Genomic DNA, 11881 nt, shown 5'->3' with positions numbered 1-11881 from the left:
GAAACTCTGTCAAAAAAAAAAAAAAAAAAGAAAGAAAAGAAAATAAAGAAATACAAAATAAAATAAAATTGGAGGTAACTGGAGCTTCCCCTCCAAATCTACCCCCTTCTCGCTTTACTTTTCCTCTTTAGTTCTTCTCATCGCCCAACATACTTTACCTGTTACCCAGGTACCTTGTCCATTGTCAGTCTCCCCCACTAGAATGTCAGCTCCAGGAGGGCAGGGGTTGTGTCTGTTTCGTCCCCTGCTGTGTCAGGATGGTCTGGCACACAATAGATGTGCCATAAATGCGTGTTGAATGAGTGAGTGAATTTGTGCGTTCAGCTGTGTACTTATGAGTGTCCCTGGACATAGGTGCAGAAATGCGAGCGTGTGTAATTCCACAGGGGAGTTCATGTATTGTGTCTTGACTGTTTGTTTTTTTCTTTTCTTTTCTTTTTTGAGAGTCTCACTCTGTCGCCCAGGCTAGAGTGCAGTGGGGTGATCTTGGCTCACTGCAACCTCTGCCTCCCAGGTTCAAGTGATTCTCCTGCCTCAGCCTTCTGAATAGCTGGGATTACAGCAGCGCACCACCACACCCGGCTAATTTTTGTATTTTTTAGTAGAGATAGGGTTTCACCATGTTGGCCAGGCTGGTCTCAAACTCCTGACCTCAAGTGATCTGTCCACGTCAGCCTCCCAAAGTGCTGGGATTACAGGCGTGAGCCACCGTGCCCGGCCTTGAGTAACTGTTTTTGAGTGAAGGTGGATTGCCTTCACTCCCTAATGTGGTGGTGGTGGTGTTGGTATCACAGGTGTGCACACACAGAAGCACATACAAGTACAGAGACAAACACAAGAGACACTGACCTGCAAGCACACATAGATACCCAACACACACTGCTACACAACATGCATCAGTCCCCCTTTATCCGAAGTTTCACTTTTTGAGGTTTCAGTTACTCTAAGTCTAAAAATATTCAATGGAAAATTCCAGATATAACTCCTAAGTTTTAAATTGCACGCCGTTCTGTGTACTGTGATGAAACCTCATGCCATCCCACTCTGGTTGGCCTGGAACATGAATCCCCCCTTTGTCCAGCATCTCAGTGCTATAGCTGATACCTGTCTGTGGGTCACTTAGCTATCAGATCGACTGTCCTGGTATTGCAGTGCTGGTGTTCAAGGAACTCTTATTTTTCTAAATAATGGCCTGGCCGGGCGCTGTGGCTCACGCCTGTAATCCCAGCACTTTGGGAGGCCAAGGCGGTGGATCACTTGAGGTTAGAAGTTTAACACAAGCCTGGGCAACATAGTGAAATCCCCATCTCTACTAAAAATACAAAAAAAAAAAAAAAAGAAAGAAAGAAAATCAGCCAGGTGTGGCGGTGGACGCCTGTAATCCCACCTATTCGGGAGGCTGAGACACGATAATCGCTAAAACCCGGGTGGCAGAGGTTGCAGTGAGCCAAGATCGTGCCACTGCACTCTAGCCTGGGTGACAGACCAAGGCTCTGTCTTAAAAAAAAAAAAAAAAAAGCTCCAATGTGCAAAATAATGATGGCTGCAATTCGGATAGGCCAAAGAGAAGCCTTAAAGTGCTGCCTTTAGGCCGGGCGCGGTGGCTCAAGCCTGTAATCCCAGCACTTTGGGAGGCCGAGACGGGTGGATCATGAGGTCAGGAGATCGAGACCATCCTGGCTAACAGGTGAAACCCCGTCTCTACTAAAAACTACAAAAAACTAGCCGGGCGACGTGGCGGCGCCTGTAGTCCCAGCTACCCGGGGGGCTGAGACAGGAGAATGGCGTGAACCCGGGAGGCGGAGCTTGCAGTGAGCTGAGATCTGGCCACAGCACTCCAGCCTGGGTGACAGAGCGAGACTCCGTCTCAAAAAAAAAAATAAATAAATAAATAAAGTGCTGCCTTTAAGTGAAAAGGTGAAAGTTCTCCACTTAGAAAAAGATAATCAATGGCCGGGTGCAGTGGCTCATGCCTGTAATGCCAGCACTTTGGGAGGCCGAGGTGAGTGGATCACGAGGAGTTTGAGATGAGCCTGACCAACATGGTGAAACCCTGTCTCTACTAAAAATACAAAAATTAGCCAGGTATGGAGGTGCACAACTGTAATCCCAGCTACTCAGGAGGCTGAGGCAGGAGAATTGCTTGAACCGGGGAGGTGGAGATTGCAGTAAGCCGAGATCGCACCATTGCACTCCAGCCTGGGCAACAGGAGTGAAACTCTGTCTCAAAAAAAGAAAAAAAAAAAAAAAAAAGTAAAAATAAAGATAATCACATATACTGAGGTAGCTAAGATCTACAGTAAGAAAACAATCTATCTGCGAAATTGTGAAGGAAAAAGAAAGCTCTGCATAGTATACATAGGGCTTAGTATTCATTGTTTCAGGCTTTTGCGGGGGGTCTTAGAGAACGTATCCTGGTGAATAAGGGGAACCCCCCAACACAGATACACATAGAAACATAGTCAGCCCCCCAACACACACACACACAATGTCTGTGCTAGGGTGTAAGAAGGATCAAGTTTTTCGTTTTGTTTTTTGAGAGAGGGTCTTGCTCTGTCACCCAGGCTGGAGTGCAGTGGCACAATCACGGCTCACTGCAGCCCTGATGTTCAGGGCTCAAGCGATTCTCCTGTCTCATCCTTCCGAGTGACTGGGACTACAGGAAGCCACCACACTTCACTAACTTAATTTTTTTGTAGAGAAGAGGGGAGTCTCACTATGTTGCCCAGACTTGTCTCAAACTTCTGGCCCCGAGCGATCCTCCCGCCTCGGCCTCCCAAACTGTTGGGACTGCAGGCTGAGCCACTCCGTGCCTGGACCTGGCACCAAGTCTTGTAAGTGCAACTGCAACTCTGCGTGTTGTTTACGCGTGTGCCTGTGCATCGGTGTCTGTGTTTCTGAGACGGCATGTTTGTGACCCTGCGTGTATCTGTGGATGGCGTGTATGTGCGTGTGTTGAGTATCTGTGTGCGTGTCTCTCGTGTTTGCTACGTGTGTGTACGCCTGTGTTCCCACCGCATTCGCAAGGGAGGCTCTCCATCCGCAGACACAAAGTTTCCTTTTCTCCATCAGCGGAGGGAGTGGAATGGAGCAAAGTCTGCAGAGGCCGGAAGCGGGTGGGTAGGGGAGCTCCTCAGTCGCTGCTTCCTAGGTGGCCGTTCCCAGCCAAGGTCAGGTGCCCGCTCCCGCAGCCCCCGCGCCCCGAAGGCCCCGCGCCCGCAGCCCCCGCGCCGCCGGGAGGAGAAACAGTCCAATCCCGGGCTGGCGGCCCGAGAGGGGGCGGGGAGCCTGGGTCGGGTCCAGCCACCTGGCACGTGGGGCCCCGCCAGGGTCAGCGCGCGGGAGCTGGCGCCGCCGGCCGGAGAAGCCCTGGGGCGGGAGGTGGGTTCTGGAGCCGGGTCCCATTCCGACCGCAGCATTCCTGCCCCCGCGTGAGTCACCGGGGGCACCTCCCCACCCCAGCGCTTCCGGTCGGCTTCGAGGGCGCGGAGCCAGAGCCGGGATACCCCTTCCCAGGCCCCAACGGCCGCACCTTGAGTGAAGGGGACAGGAGGAACTGGGACCCCTTCCCTTCCAGAATTCTCTTGCTTTACCGCAGGAGGACAGGAGCAGGCGGACTCCAGATGTGCTTTCCAGATGTCCTGACCATCCCCCCACAACCCCTGCTCTCCGCTCCAGCTTTTCCAGAGAATGAGAGGGATGGAAGGAGGAGGGGCACGCCCTGAGTCAGATAGAGGGACAGAAGCACACAAACGGACAAAATTCCTTCACACAGCAACCCCCCCAATACACTCACAATGAATCACACTTAAACACACAGGGGCTGTTATTAGCACAGAAAACGCAGCACTTAGTAAGTTAATGGCACACAGATATGCGAGGGCTGATGTCACACCGTGACACAAAAACACCGTGACTCACACATATACAAACGGACTGACACTGACGTACGTTCATAAAGAGACATGTATGATACAAGCCAACGGAAACGATCAACACACAGTCGCACGTGTACACAGTGATTACAAACACCTAGCAACGGCAATGTACATCAGTGATGCCAACACACACGGCAGGAAAACTAAATGTCCCTGGTATATGAGAGACACACACCATTGCAACAGCATTACATGGAGTTGGAGGTGGACAGACAGCTACACACCAGGACACAATGAAGGGTTATGATGACCTGCTCAGAAACAGACATACCAATGCGTACCAACACACAGCCTTTATCTACGCCATAAGATGGAGCTGGATGCACCCAGGTTTCATGTTCACTGAGACACAGACTGATACAAAAACACATTTGCGCTGGGTGCGGTGGCTCACGCCTGTAATCCCAGTACTTTGGAAGGCCGAGGCCGGTGGATCACTTGAGGTCAGAAGTTCGAGACTAGTCTGGCCAACAGGGTGAAACCCTGTCTCTACTGAAAATACAAAAATAAGCCGGGCGTGCCTGTAATCCCAGCTACTCAGGGGGCTGAGGCAAGAGAATCGCTTGAACCCAGGAGGCGGAAGTTACAGTAAGCCAAGCTCATGTCACTGCACTCCAGCTTGGGTGACAGAGTGAGACTCTGTCTCAAAAAAAAAAAAAAACCAAAAAACAAAAAACAAAGAAACATGGTTTCGTAGATGTGCAGGCCTGATGCAGACACGAGGATGGAGACACTGCCATGGACACATAGATTGACACAGACACACATCTATACGCTGGCTGGTAAGCATCCTTGGGTCATGTACTCAGAGGCAGCAGGGGCCAGTGCACACACAGGGAGACCAGAGAGAAGCAGAGAGGGCTGTTGCACACACACACACAGATCTGTGACAACAGTCATACACCAACGTGCCTTACCCTATGACATATACACACATGCCACAGAGACATCTATGGACACACATAGAAAGCTGGTAAGAGGCTGAGGGTTGAGTGCAGTGGCTTACGCCTGTAAATCCCAATACTCTGGGAGGCGGAGGTGGGGGGCTCACTTGAGGCCAGGAATTCAAGACCAGTCAGGGTAACATGGCGAGACCCTGTCTCTACCAAAAAATATAAAAATTATCCAGGTATGATGGTGCATGCCTATAGTCCCAGCTGCTTGAGGGGTGGGTGGGTGCTGAGGTAGGAGGATTGCTTGAGCCCAGGAGGTGGAGGCTACAGTGAGCCATGATCACAGTACTGCACTCCAGCCTGGGTTACATAGTGAGAGCTTGTCTTGAAAAAAAATAAGGGAAAAAAAGCTGGTAAGAAACACAAGTTATCCGTGGACACATTCTGATTCTGCAAGGGAACAGAAGCTCTCACTAGGACATGCTCACACCCATAGCTGCACACCTGTGGGCTGACACTACCACCTGCATACAGAGAGGTGTGCACCATAGCCCCAAACCCACTACCCTCCATGTACACTTTACTTTCATACAGTGAGACTCAGCTGTGAACACACAAACACAAAAAAGAGGGACAGACACAGGCTGACACTGGTATACTCAGTCATGCACACACACACAGATACCCACACATGGGCAACCCCTAAGAAACATATAGAGAGAGACATACTATGAAGATCCAAACACACACTGGGACAGAATCCAAGTTGAAGGAAATATATTTATTCACACACACACACACACACACACCACACAGGACATCCACAGAAGCCCACCCTCGCCAAGGCACACCCTCACACAGAGGTTTTGCTGACGGATACACTAACACTCAGATCCAGAACACATGGATATCCAGACACCCCACCACACCACACAGACATGCACAGACCCTCACACCTGTGCAGCCCCCATTTCTCTGCCTTCCCTCCCCTTCTTATGGGACCTGCCAGGCTGACTCATGCCCCATCCCCAACCCTGGTCCCTCCTCAGGCACTCGAGCCATGGGCCTGAGTCACTCCTCTGGGGTCAGCATGCTCACCAGGTCTTCCTTGCAACTCAGGGTCCCAGGAATGCTAAGAATGTGAGCTCCTCCCTCCACCCTGGAGACCCCCAGCCAGGAGGCCCCTCCTCATTCCAGCAGAGAGAGGCAGCAGGTTGGGAGTGTGGGAAGCTGATGCCCTCAAGGCTGTAGCCTCCTTCCTCTATGGAGCCTCCGCCATCTGCTCCTCTGTCTTTCCTCCTTCAGTAGGGAGAACCCCGAGTCCAGGGTACCCCAGTGATGCCTCTGACCACTGCGTAACCCTGAGCTCTGTCCTGCCTCGTCCGCATGGTGCAGAAGGGAATGGTCACCAAGAAGGAGAGGGTTTCTGTCACTCAGACTTCCCTGTCCTGTCTTTTGTTTTGTTTGTTTTTTTGTTTTGAGACGGAGTCTCGCTCTGTCACCCAGGCTGGAGTGCAGTGGTGCGATCTCGGCTCACTGCAACCTCCGCCTCCTGGGTTCAAGCAATTCTCCTGCCTCAGCCTCCCAAGTAGCTGGGACTACAGATGCCTGTCACCACGCCTGGCTAATTTTTGTATTTTTGGTAAAGATGGGGTTTTACCATGTTGGCCAGGCTGGTTTCAAACCCCTGGCCTCAAGTGATCCACCTGCCTCAGCCTCCCAAAGTGCTGGAATTACAGGCGTGAGCCACCATGCCTGGCCTCCCTGTCCTGTCTATGTACAACTTGGGTCACTGTGGCCTGTCCCTTCCAGTGTCTTTCTGTCTCTCTCTGTCTCCCACTTTTTTTGTTTTGTTTTGTTTTGAGACGGAGTCTTGCTCTGTCACCCAGGCTGGAGTGCAGTGGCGAGATCTGGGCTCACTGCAAGCTCCGCCTCCTGGGTTCACACCATTCTCCTGCCTCAGCCTCCCAAGTAGCTGGGACTACAGGCACCTGTCACCACGCCTGGCTAATTTTTTTGTATTTTTAGCAGAGATGGGGTTTCACCATGTTAGCCAGAATGGTCTTGATCTCCTGACCTTGTGATCTGCCTGCCTCGGCCTCCCAAATTGCTGGGATTACAGGAGTGAGCCACCGCGCCCAGCCTCTGTCTCCCACTTTCTTCCTGTTCTCTCTTCTTTGAGTTCAGTCTCCCCAGTGGGGACCGGGCTGGACATCCTCCCTTTGACCGAGGTCAGCAGGGCTTGTTAGGGCAGGAGGTGGGCCGGTTGTGGAGGGAGGCGAAGGAGAGGAGGGCACAGTTGATTCCGGTGCCCTGCTTGGGTCAAGGGCTGACAAAGGGGCACCAGGCCCACACACACTCGGGCCATGGAACAGCTCAGAGGGAACCCAGGACAAAGAATTCTATTCAGAGAGAGGCTGGGGTGAATGGAGGGAGAGAGAAGCAGAGAGACAGAGAGAGAGAGACATACAGAGAGAAACAGAAAGACACACCAAGAGACAGAAAGACCGAAAAAGGCATTCGGAGAGAAACAAGGTAAGTAGAGACAGAGAGGCAGAGACAAACTCAGAGGGAGAAACAGAGAGACAGACAGTGAGGGACAGAAGGACAGTCAGACACCCACGCAGAGGTAGCAATACTCCCTTGCTCCTGACTTCAGCCCTGCCCGGCCCCCTGTGCAGAGCTGACCCACATTCCCGGACTCACCTGGAACATGCAGGTTGCGCTGGGGACCGTGACCTGGAGCTGTGGCCAGGGGGACAGCATCCTGGAGCCAGAGTAGGTCCACGGGCTCTGGGGGTCCCTGGGCTTGGCAGCTCAGGTTGAAGGGGGTGTTGGCGGCCACAGTCCTGTCCTCAGGCTCCTCCAGGAAGTAAGGCAAGCCTGCGGGGGTGGGCAGTGGTAGAGGCTGGGGTCCCTCTGAGCCCCCAAGATGTCTGACCCACACTAGGATGCTGTAGGCTTTGGGCAGCAAACTCACCCTGCAGGGTCATTGACCTGCCTGTGTCTGATCCCCCGAGGGCACCTGAGCCATACCCAACACACGTGACTCCAATATCTGATTCCTCCCATGTCAGACCCCCCAAGATAGCTGAGCTCCTCATGTCTCTCTTCCAGAATGTCTGACAGCTCATCCTCATCTCACTCTACAGATGAGAAAAATGACACCGCTGGGATCGTGGCGAGAGGGGTACGTTGCGTGCCTCTGATGCCTTATCTGATGCCCAGAATGGCCTCCTGTGACCTGATCGTGTCTGATGCCTAGGACATCCAGCTGCCCCCAGGAAGTCTTTTCACCCAGAACATATAATACCCCCAGCCTTGGCCCCGTAACTTACATGGACTCCCAGCTTCTTGACCCCCCAAAACTCTGACATTCTTACTGTATGTCGCCTAGGGTCATCCCAAATCCTCCAGCACCCTTTGACCCCTCAGGATTCCTGACTTCCTGCAACCTGTGAGTGCCACACATCCTCTGACCCCTCAGGACCCCTGACCCCAGAGCTCACCCTCCAGCCCTACGTAGCCAGGCTGGGACACGAAGTTTCGATGTCCCAGAAACACCAAACACTGGTACTGTCCCGCGTCGGAAAGCTGTAGGGAGGCGATTCTGACAGGGCAAGAGGAGAGACAGAGAGGTTCGGGGTCAGAGTTGGACACTGGGAGGGGGTCTGTCAGAACGGAAAGAGGGTGTCCAGCCTGGAAGCTCGTGACAACCACGCAGTAGCTCCTATTATTAACTCATTTTGCAGAAGAGGAAAATGAAACCTAGAGGTTCCATCACACACTCCAAGCCGCACGGCTGACAAGTGGTCAAGATGGGGTTCCCATCCAGGTGGGCTTTCTGCCCCCTGCGTGACGGAGGCGAGGGTGGGATTTGGGGATATGGCCACACACCTGAGCTGGCTGACCACTATCCAGTCATCCTGCTCATCTTCACCCAGGGGCACCTGGGTCTGGGTGCTGTCCGCGAGCTCCAGGATCTGTCCGTCCCGAAGCCAGTGTACCTCGGGGGGCTCTCCCTGAACCTGGAGCTGACACCGAAGGGTGCCTGTGAGTCCCCGGGCACCTGTGATATTCCCTGGGTTACCCACGAAAGGACTTTCTTCAGCCTGTGTGCCTGCAGGGGAGATAGGAAGAGTTAGCTTAGGAACCCCCCAGCTCCTTCTGGCCCTCAGTTCCACCCTGTCCCTGTCTGCCCACCGGCTGCCAGGACCCCGCCAGGCCCTTAGGCCCACATAGTTGCAGAGTGACCTCAGAGGGGGGTGGAGGGCGGAGGCTCTGAGGGGAGGATGGGAGCCCTCCCAGGGGACTGGGATCCAGCGTCCATCCCATCGGGAAGGAGGCTCGGGATCTGGCAGCCTCCCACGCCCTGCACTGCCTGGCAGGGCCAGCCCCTGCCCCCTCCGTCCTCTCTTAGGTCTCTAGAGACTTAACAGATCATGCTGGTGCTGGTGGATGGAGGGGAAGAATCAGGGGTCAGGGGAGGGAGATAAGGGTGGTGGAGGAGTGAGATAAGGGTGGTGGAGGAGTGAGAAGCCAAAGAAAGGCAGGGGAGACGAGACAGAGAGGAGCAGAGATACAAGGAGTGACAGAAAAAATGAAGAAACAGCCCTCAAGAGAGAAGACAAGGTGGGGGCGGAGGGGGGATACAGTCACAGAGGGAGGCTGAGAAGAGAGAGAGAGAGACTTAGAGAGCAGGGAGAGATAAAGGCAGAGACTGTGTGAGAGAGAAACAGAGACCTACAGAGATAGCAGAGCTGGAGGCAGAGACAGAGAGACAAAGTGAGAGCCTCCTCCCCAGAGATGGAGTGGACTGGTGGGGTAGGGACAAGTTGGAGGGGAGGTGTTGGCAGGGAGGAGGGTTTTCCCCCAGGGCTCCAGAGCCCTCCTCATCCCGCCGCCTGACTCGGTCCACTTGGGAAAGATTTCTTCCTTCTCGGCGACCCCCAGCTCAGCCCCTCTTCCCATGGCCCGCTTCTCAGGTCCAGCCCCCACCCCTGCCCTCAGCTTCTCCTTGTCTGTCTGTCTCTTCGGGTCCTCTCTTCCGTAGCCCCTGCCCTTCAGTTCCTCTCTCTGTCTTTCTCTCCCTCTGCTGCACTTGGCGTCTCTGAATCTGTCTCCTTCTCTTGAAGTCCCTTTTCTGTGGTCCCAGGGAAACTCCCTAAGCCAGCCCAGGCCCCCCCACACCTGCCATCATCCCCCACCTCCTACCCCTGCCCCAGCCCCTCCGAGGGGGTCCCTGCCCCAAGGAGCCCCCATCACTCACCCCTGGGGGCCATGCACACCCAGCCGCACAGCGCCAAGCACCAGGCCAGCGGGACCCTGCCCATCCTGGGGCACCGCCACGCCATGGGTGCCAAACTTTCCTCAGAAGTTGTTGGGCTCCCAGCAGGGGAGGGGGCAGGGCCGGGCTGTCCCCGGCCCTCCCCCCAGCTCCAGGCTCCCAGGATTTGGCACTGCCTGCCTGGCACAGCGGCAGGGGAGGCCCTCGCCACCACCGGCTCTGCTCAGCAGCCGCCTTCTCAGCACCCCTGCCTCTTTCTCTCACTCCCAGACTTGGGCAAACCCTTTCTCCGCCCCTGGCTCCCCCTTTGCCTCCGCCCACCAGGGCCAGAGCCCAGGGGCCACCTGGACAGTCAGGGGTTAACTCAAGAGAGGAGAGGATCAGCCCTTTCTTAAAGGGGCCAGGGAGGGAGCTGAGGAGGGGGAAGGGGACCCTGGTGGCTGTGCCCCCAGTCCTGGGCCAGTGAGACCGTGTCTCTCTATCCGGGCTCTGGGCGCTGTCCCTCTGGGCTCTGTGTCTGGTAAACATTCCTCTAGAACTCCACTCCCCTCTCAGCTCGGGCCATGACGCCCCTCTCCCCGCCTCCACCCCCAGCCCAGCCCCAGCCAGGCCTCCTCGGCCCTTCACTCCCCCTCACTCTCACGGCTCCTCGGACAAGGACACACACACACACACACACACTCTCTTAGACGTCATTGACACGCAGAGGCTAGGACAAGCAGAGACACGCAGAGGGACCCAGACGGGCAGGGGCATGCTACTGGCCCACAGACACACAGACAAGCCGGGCCAGGAGCTCAATTCCTGGAGAAACCTCAGAGACAGGAGGACACTACTGGGTGGGCGTCCAGGGGGGACACTTACTCAGGGAGACACAGATCTTCAGACAAGCCAAAACCTGCGTGGACGCCTAAATGGGACACCAATATACAGGCGACACGGAAGGGGACCCAAGTTGGAATCCCAGTGCTACCACTAACTGTGGGCTACTGGCAAGTGACTGGCCTCCTGAGTCTCAGTTTGTTCATCTGTAAAATGGGAATAAGAATACTTGTTGGCCGGGCATGATAACTCACTCCTGTGATCCCAGCACTTTGGGAGGAACTGGTGGGAGGATCGCTTGAGCCCAGGAGTTTGAGACCAGACTGGTCAATGCAGCGAGACCCCCATCTCTACAAGAAGTTTAAAAATTAAAACTTAACTGGATATCATGGCGCGTGCTGTGGTCCCAGCTACTAGGGAGGCTGGAGTGAGAGGAATACTTGAGTCCAAGAGATCGAGGCTGTAGCGAGCCCTGATCATTCCACTGCTCTCTCCTTCTGGTGGGATTATGTATCCTGGTTGTTGCAGATCTGCTGCCTACGTATCGGCTCTGCTGCACCTCCATTTCTCTGCCCTGTGTGTTTGGCATGTGGAGGGCTCTGCATGTCTGGACGTCTGTGAGGAGGAGGCTGGGCATCTATCCCTCTGTTCTTGGCCACCTCTGTTTGGGTACTGGTATCCCTATAGTGCATCATAAAGTCCTATCTGTTTGACCTCCTGATGGCTCTTCTACCTGCCCCTTGCCAGCACCCCTGGTCTGATCCTCCCTTCCCCTGCCTCTATACTCTCACTCCTTTCTCCCATTTAGCAACCAGAGGACTGTTTCTGAAAGTCAAATCCTACCCTGTCCCTTCTCTGCTTGCCCATGGCCTCCTGCTGCCCACAGGGCAAGCTCCCAGCTCCTTGTCACTGGCCACTTAGGGCCCTTCACCATTGTCTCC

At 54.5% G+C, this 11881-nt stretch overlaps 1 protein-coding gene across 1 annotated transcript in view; it reads right to left on the bottom strand.

Moving 5' to 3' along the window:
- AXL (AXL receptor tyrosine kinase) overlaps nt 1–10660 on the bottom strand; it is a 45944-nt gene extending 35284 nt beyond the window's left edge. Inside the window, exons 1-4 of the mRNA XM_017882689.1 lie at nt 10101–10660; nt 8729–8951; nt 8341–8441; nt 7538–7714 (exon numbers count right to left, since the gene is read on the bottom strand). Coding sequence (XP_017738178.1) covers nt 7538–7714; nt 8341–8441; nt 8729–8951; nt 10101–10185 — 586 coding nt within the window. The 5' untranslated portion in view covers nt 10186–10660. The remainder of the gene's footprint in view (nt 1–7537; nt 7715–8340; nt 8442–8728; nt 8952–10100) is intronic.
- Between the last annotated feature and the right edge of the window lie 1221 nt (nt 10661–11881).

The sequence above is a fragment of the Rhinopithecus bieti genome, unplaced genomic scaffold (genome assembly GCF_001698545.2).
Source record: "Rhinopithecus bieti isolate Rb0 unplaced genomic scaffold, ASM169854v2 scaffold_13621, whole genome shotgun sequence".
In the NCBI taxonomy this organism is placed as follows: domain Eukaryota; kingdom Metazoa; phylum Chordata; class Mammalia; order Primates; family Cercopithecidae; genus Rhinopithecus; species Rhinopithecus bieti.
Note: the sequence above shows the minus strand (reverse complement) of the source record. Positions and strands in the feature narration are given on the sequence as shown.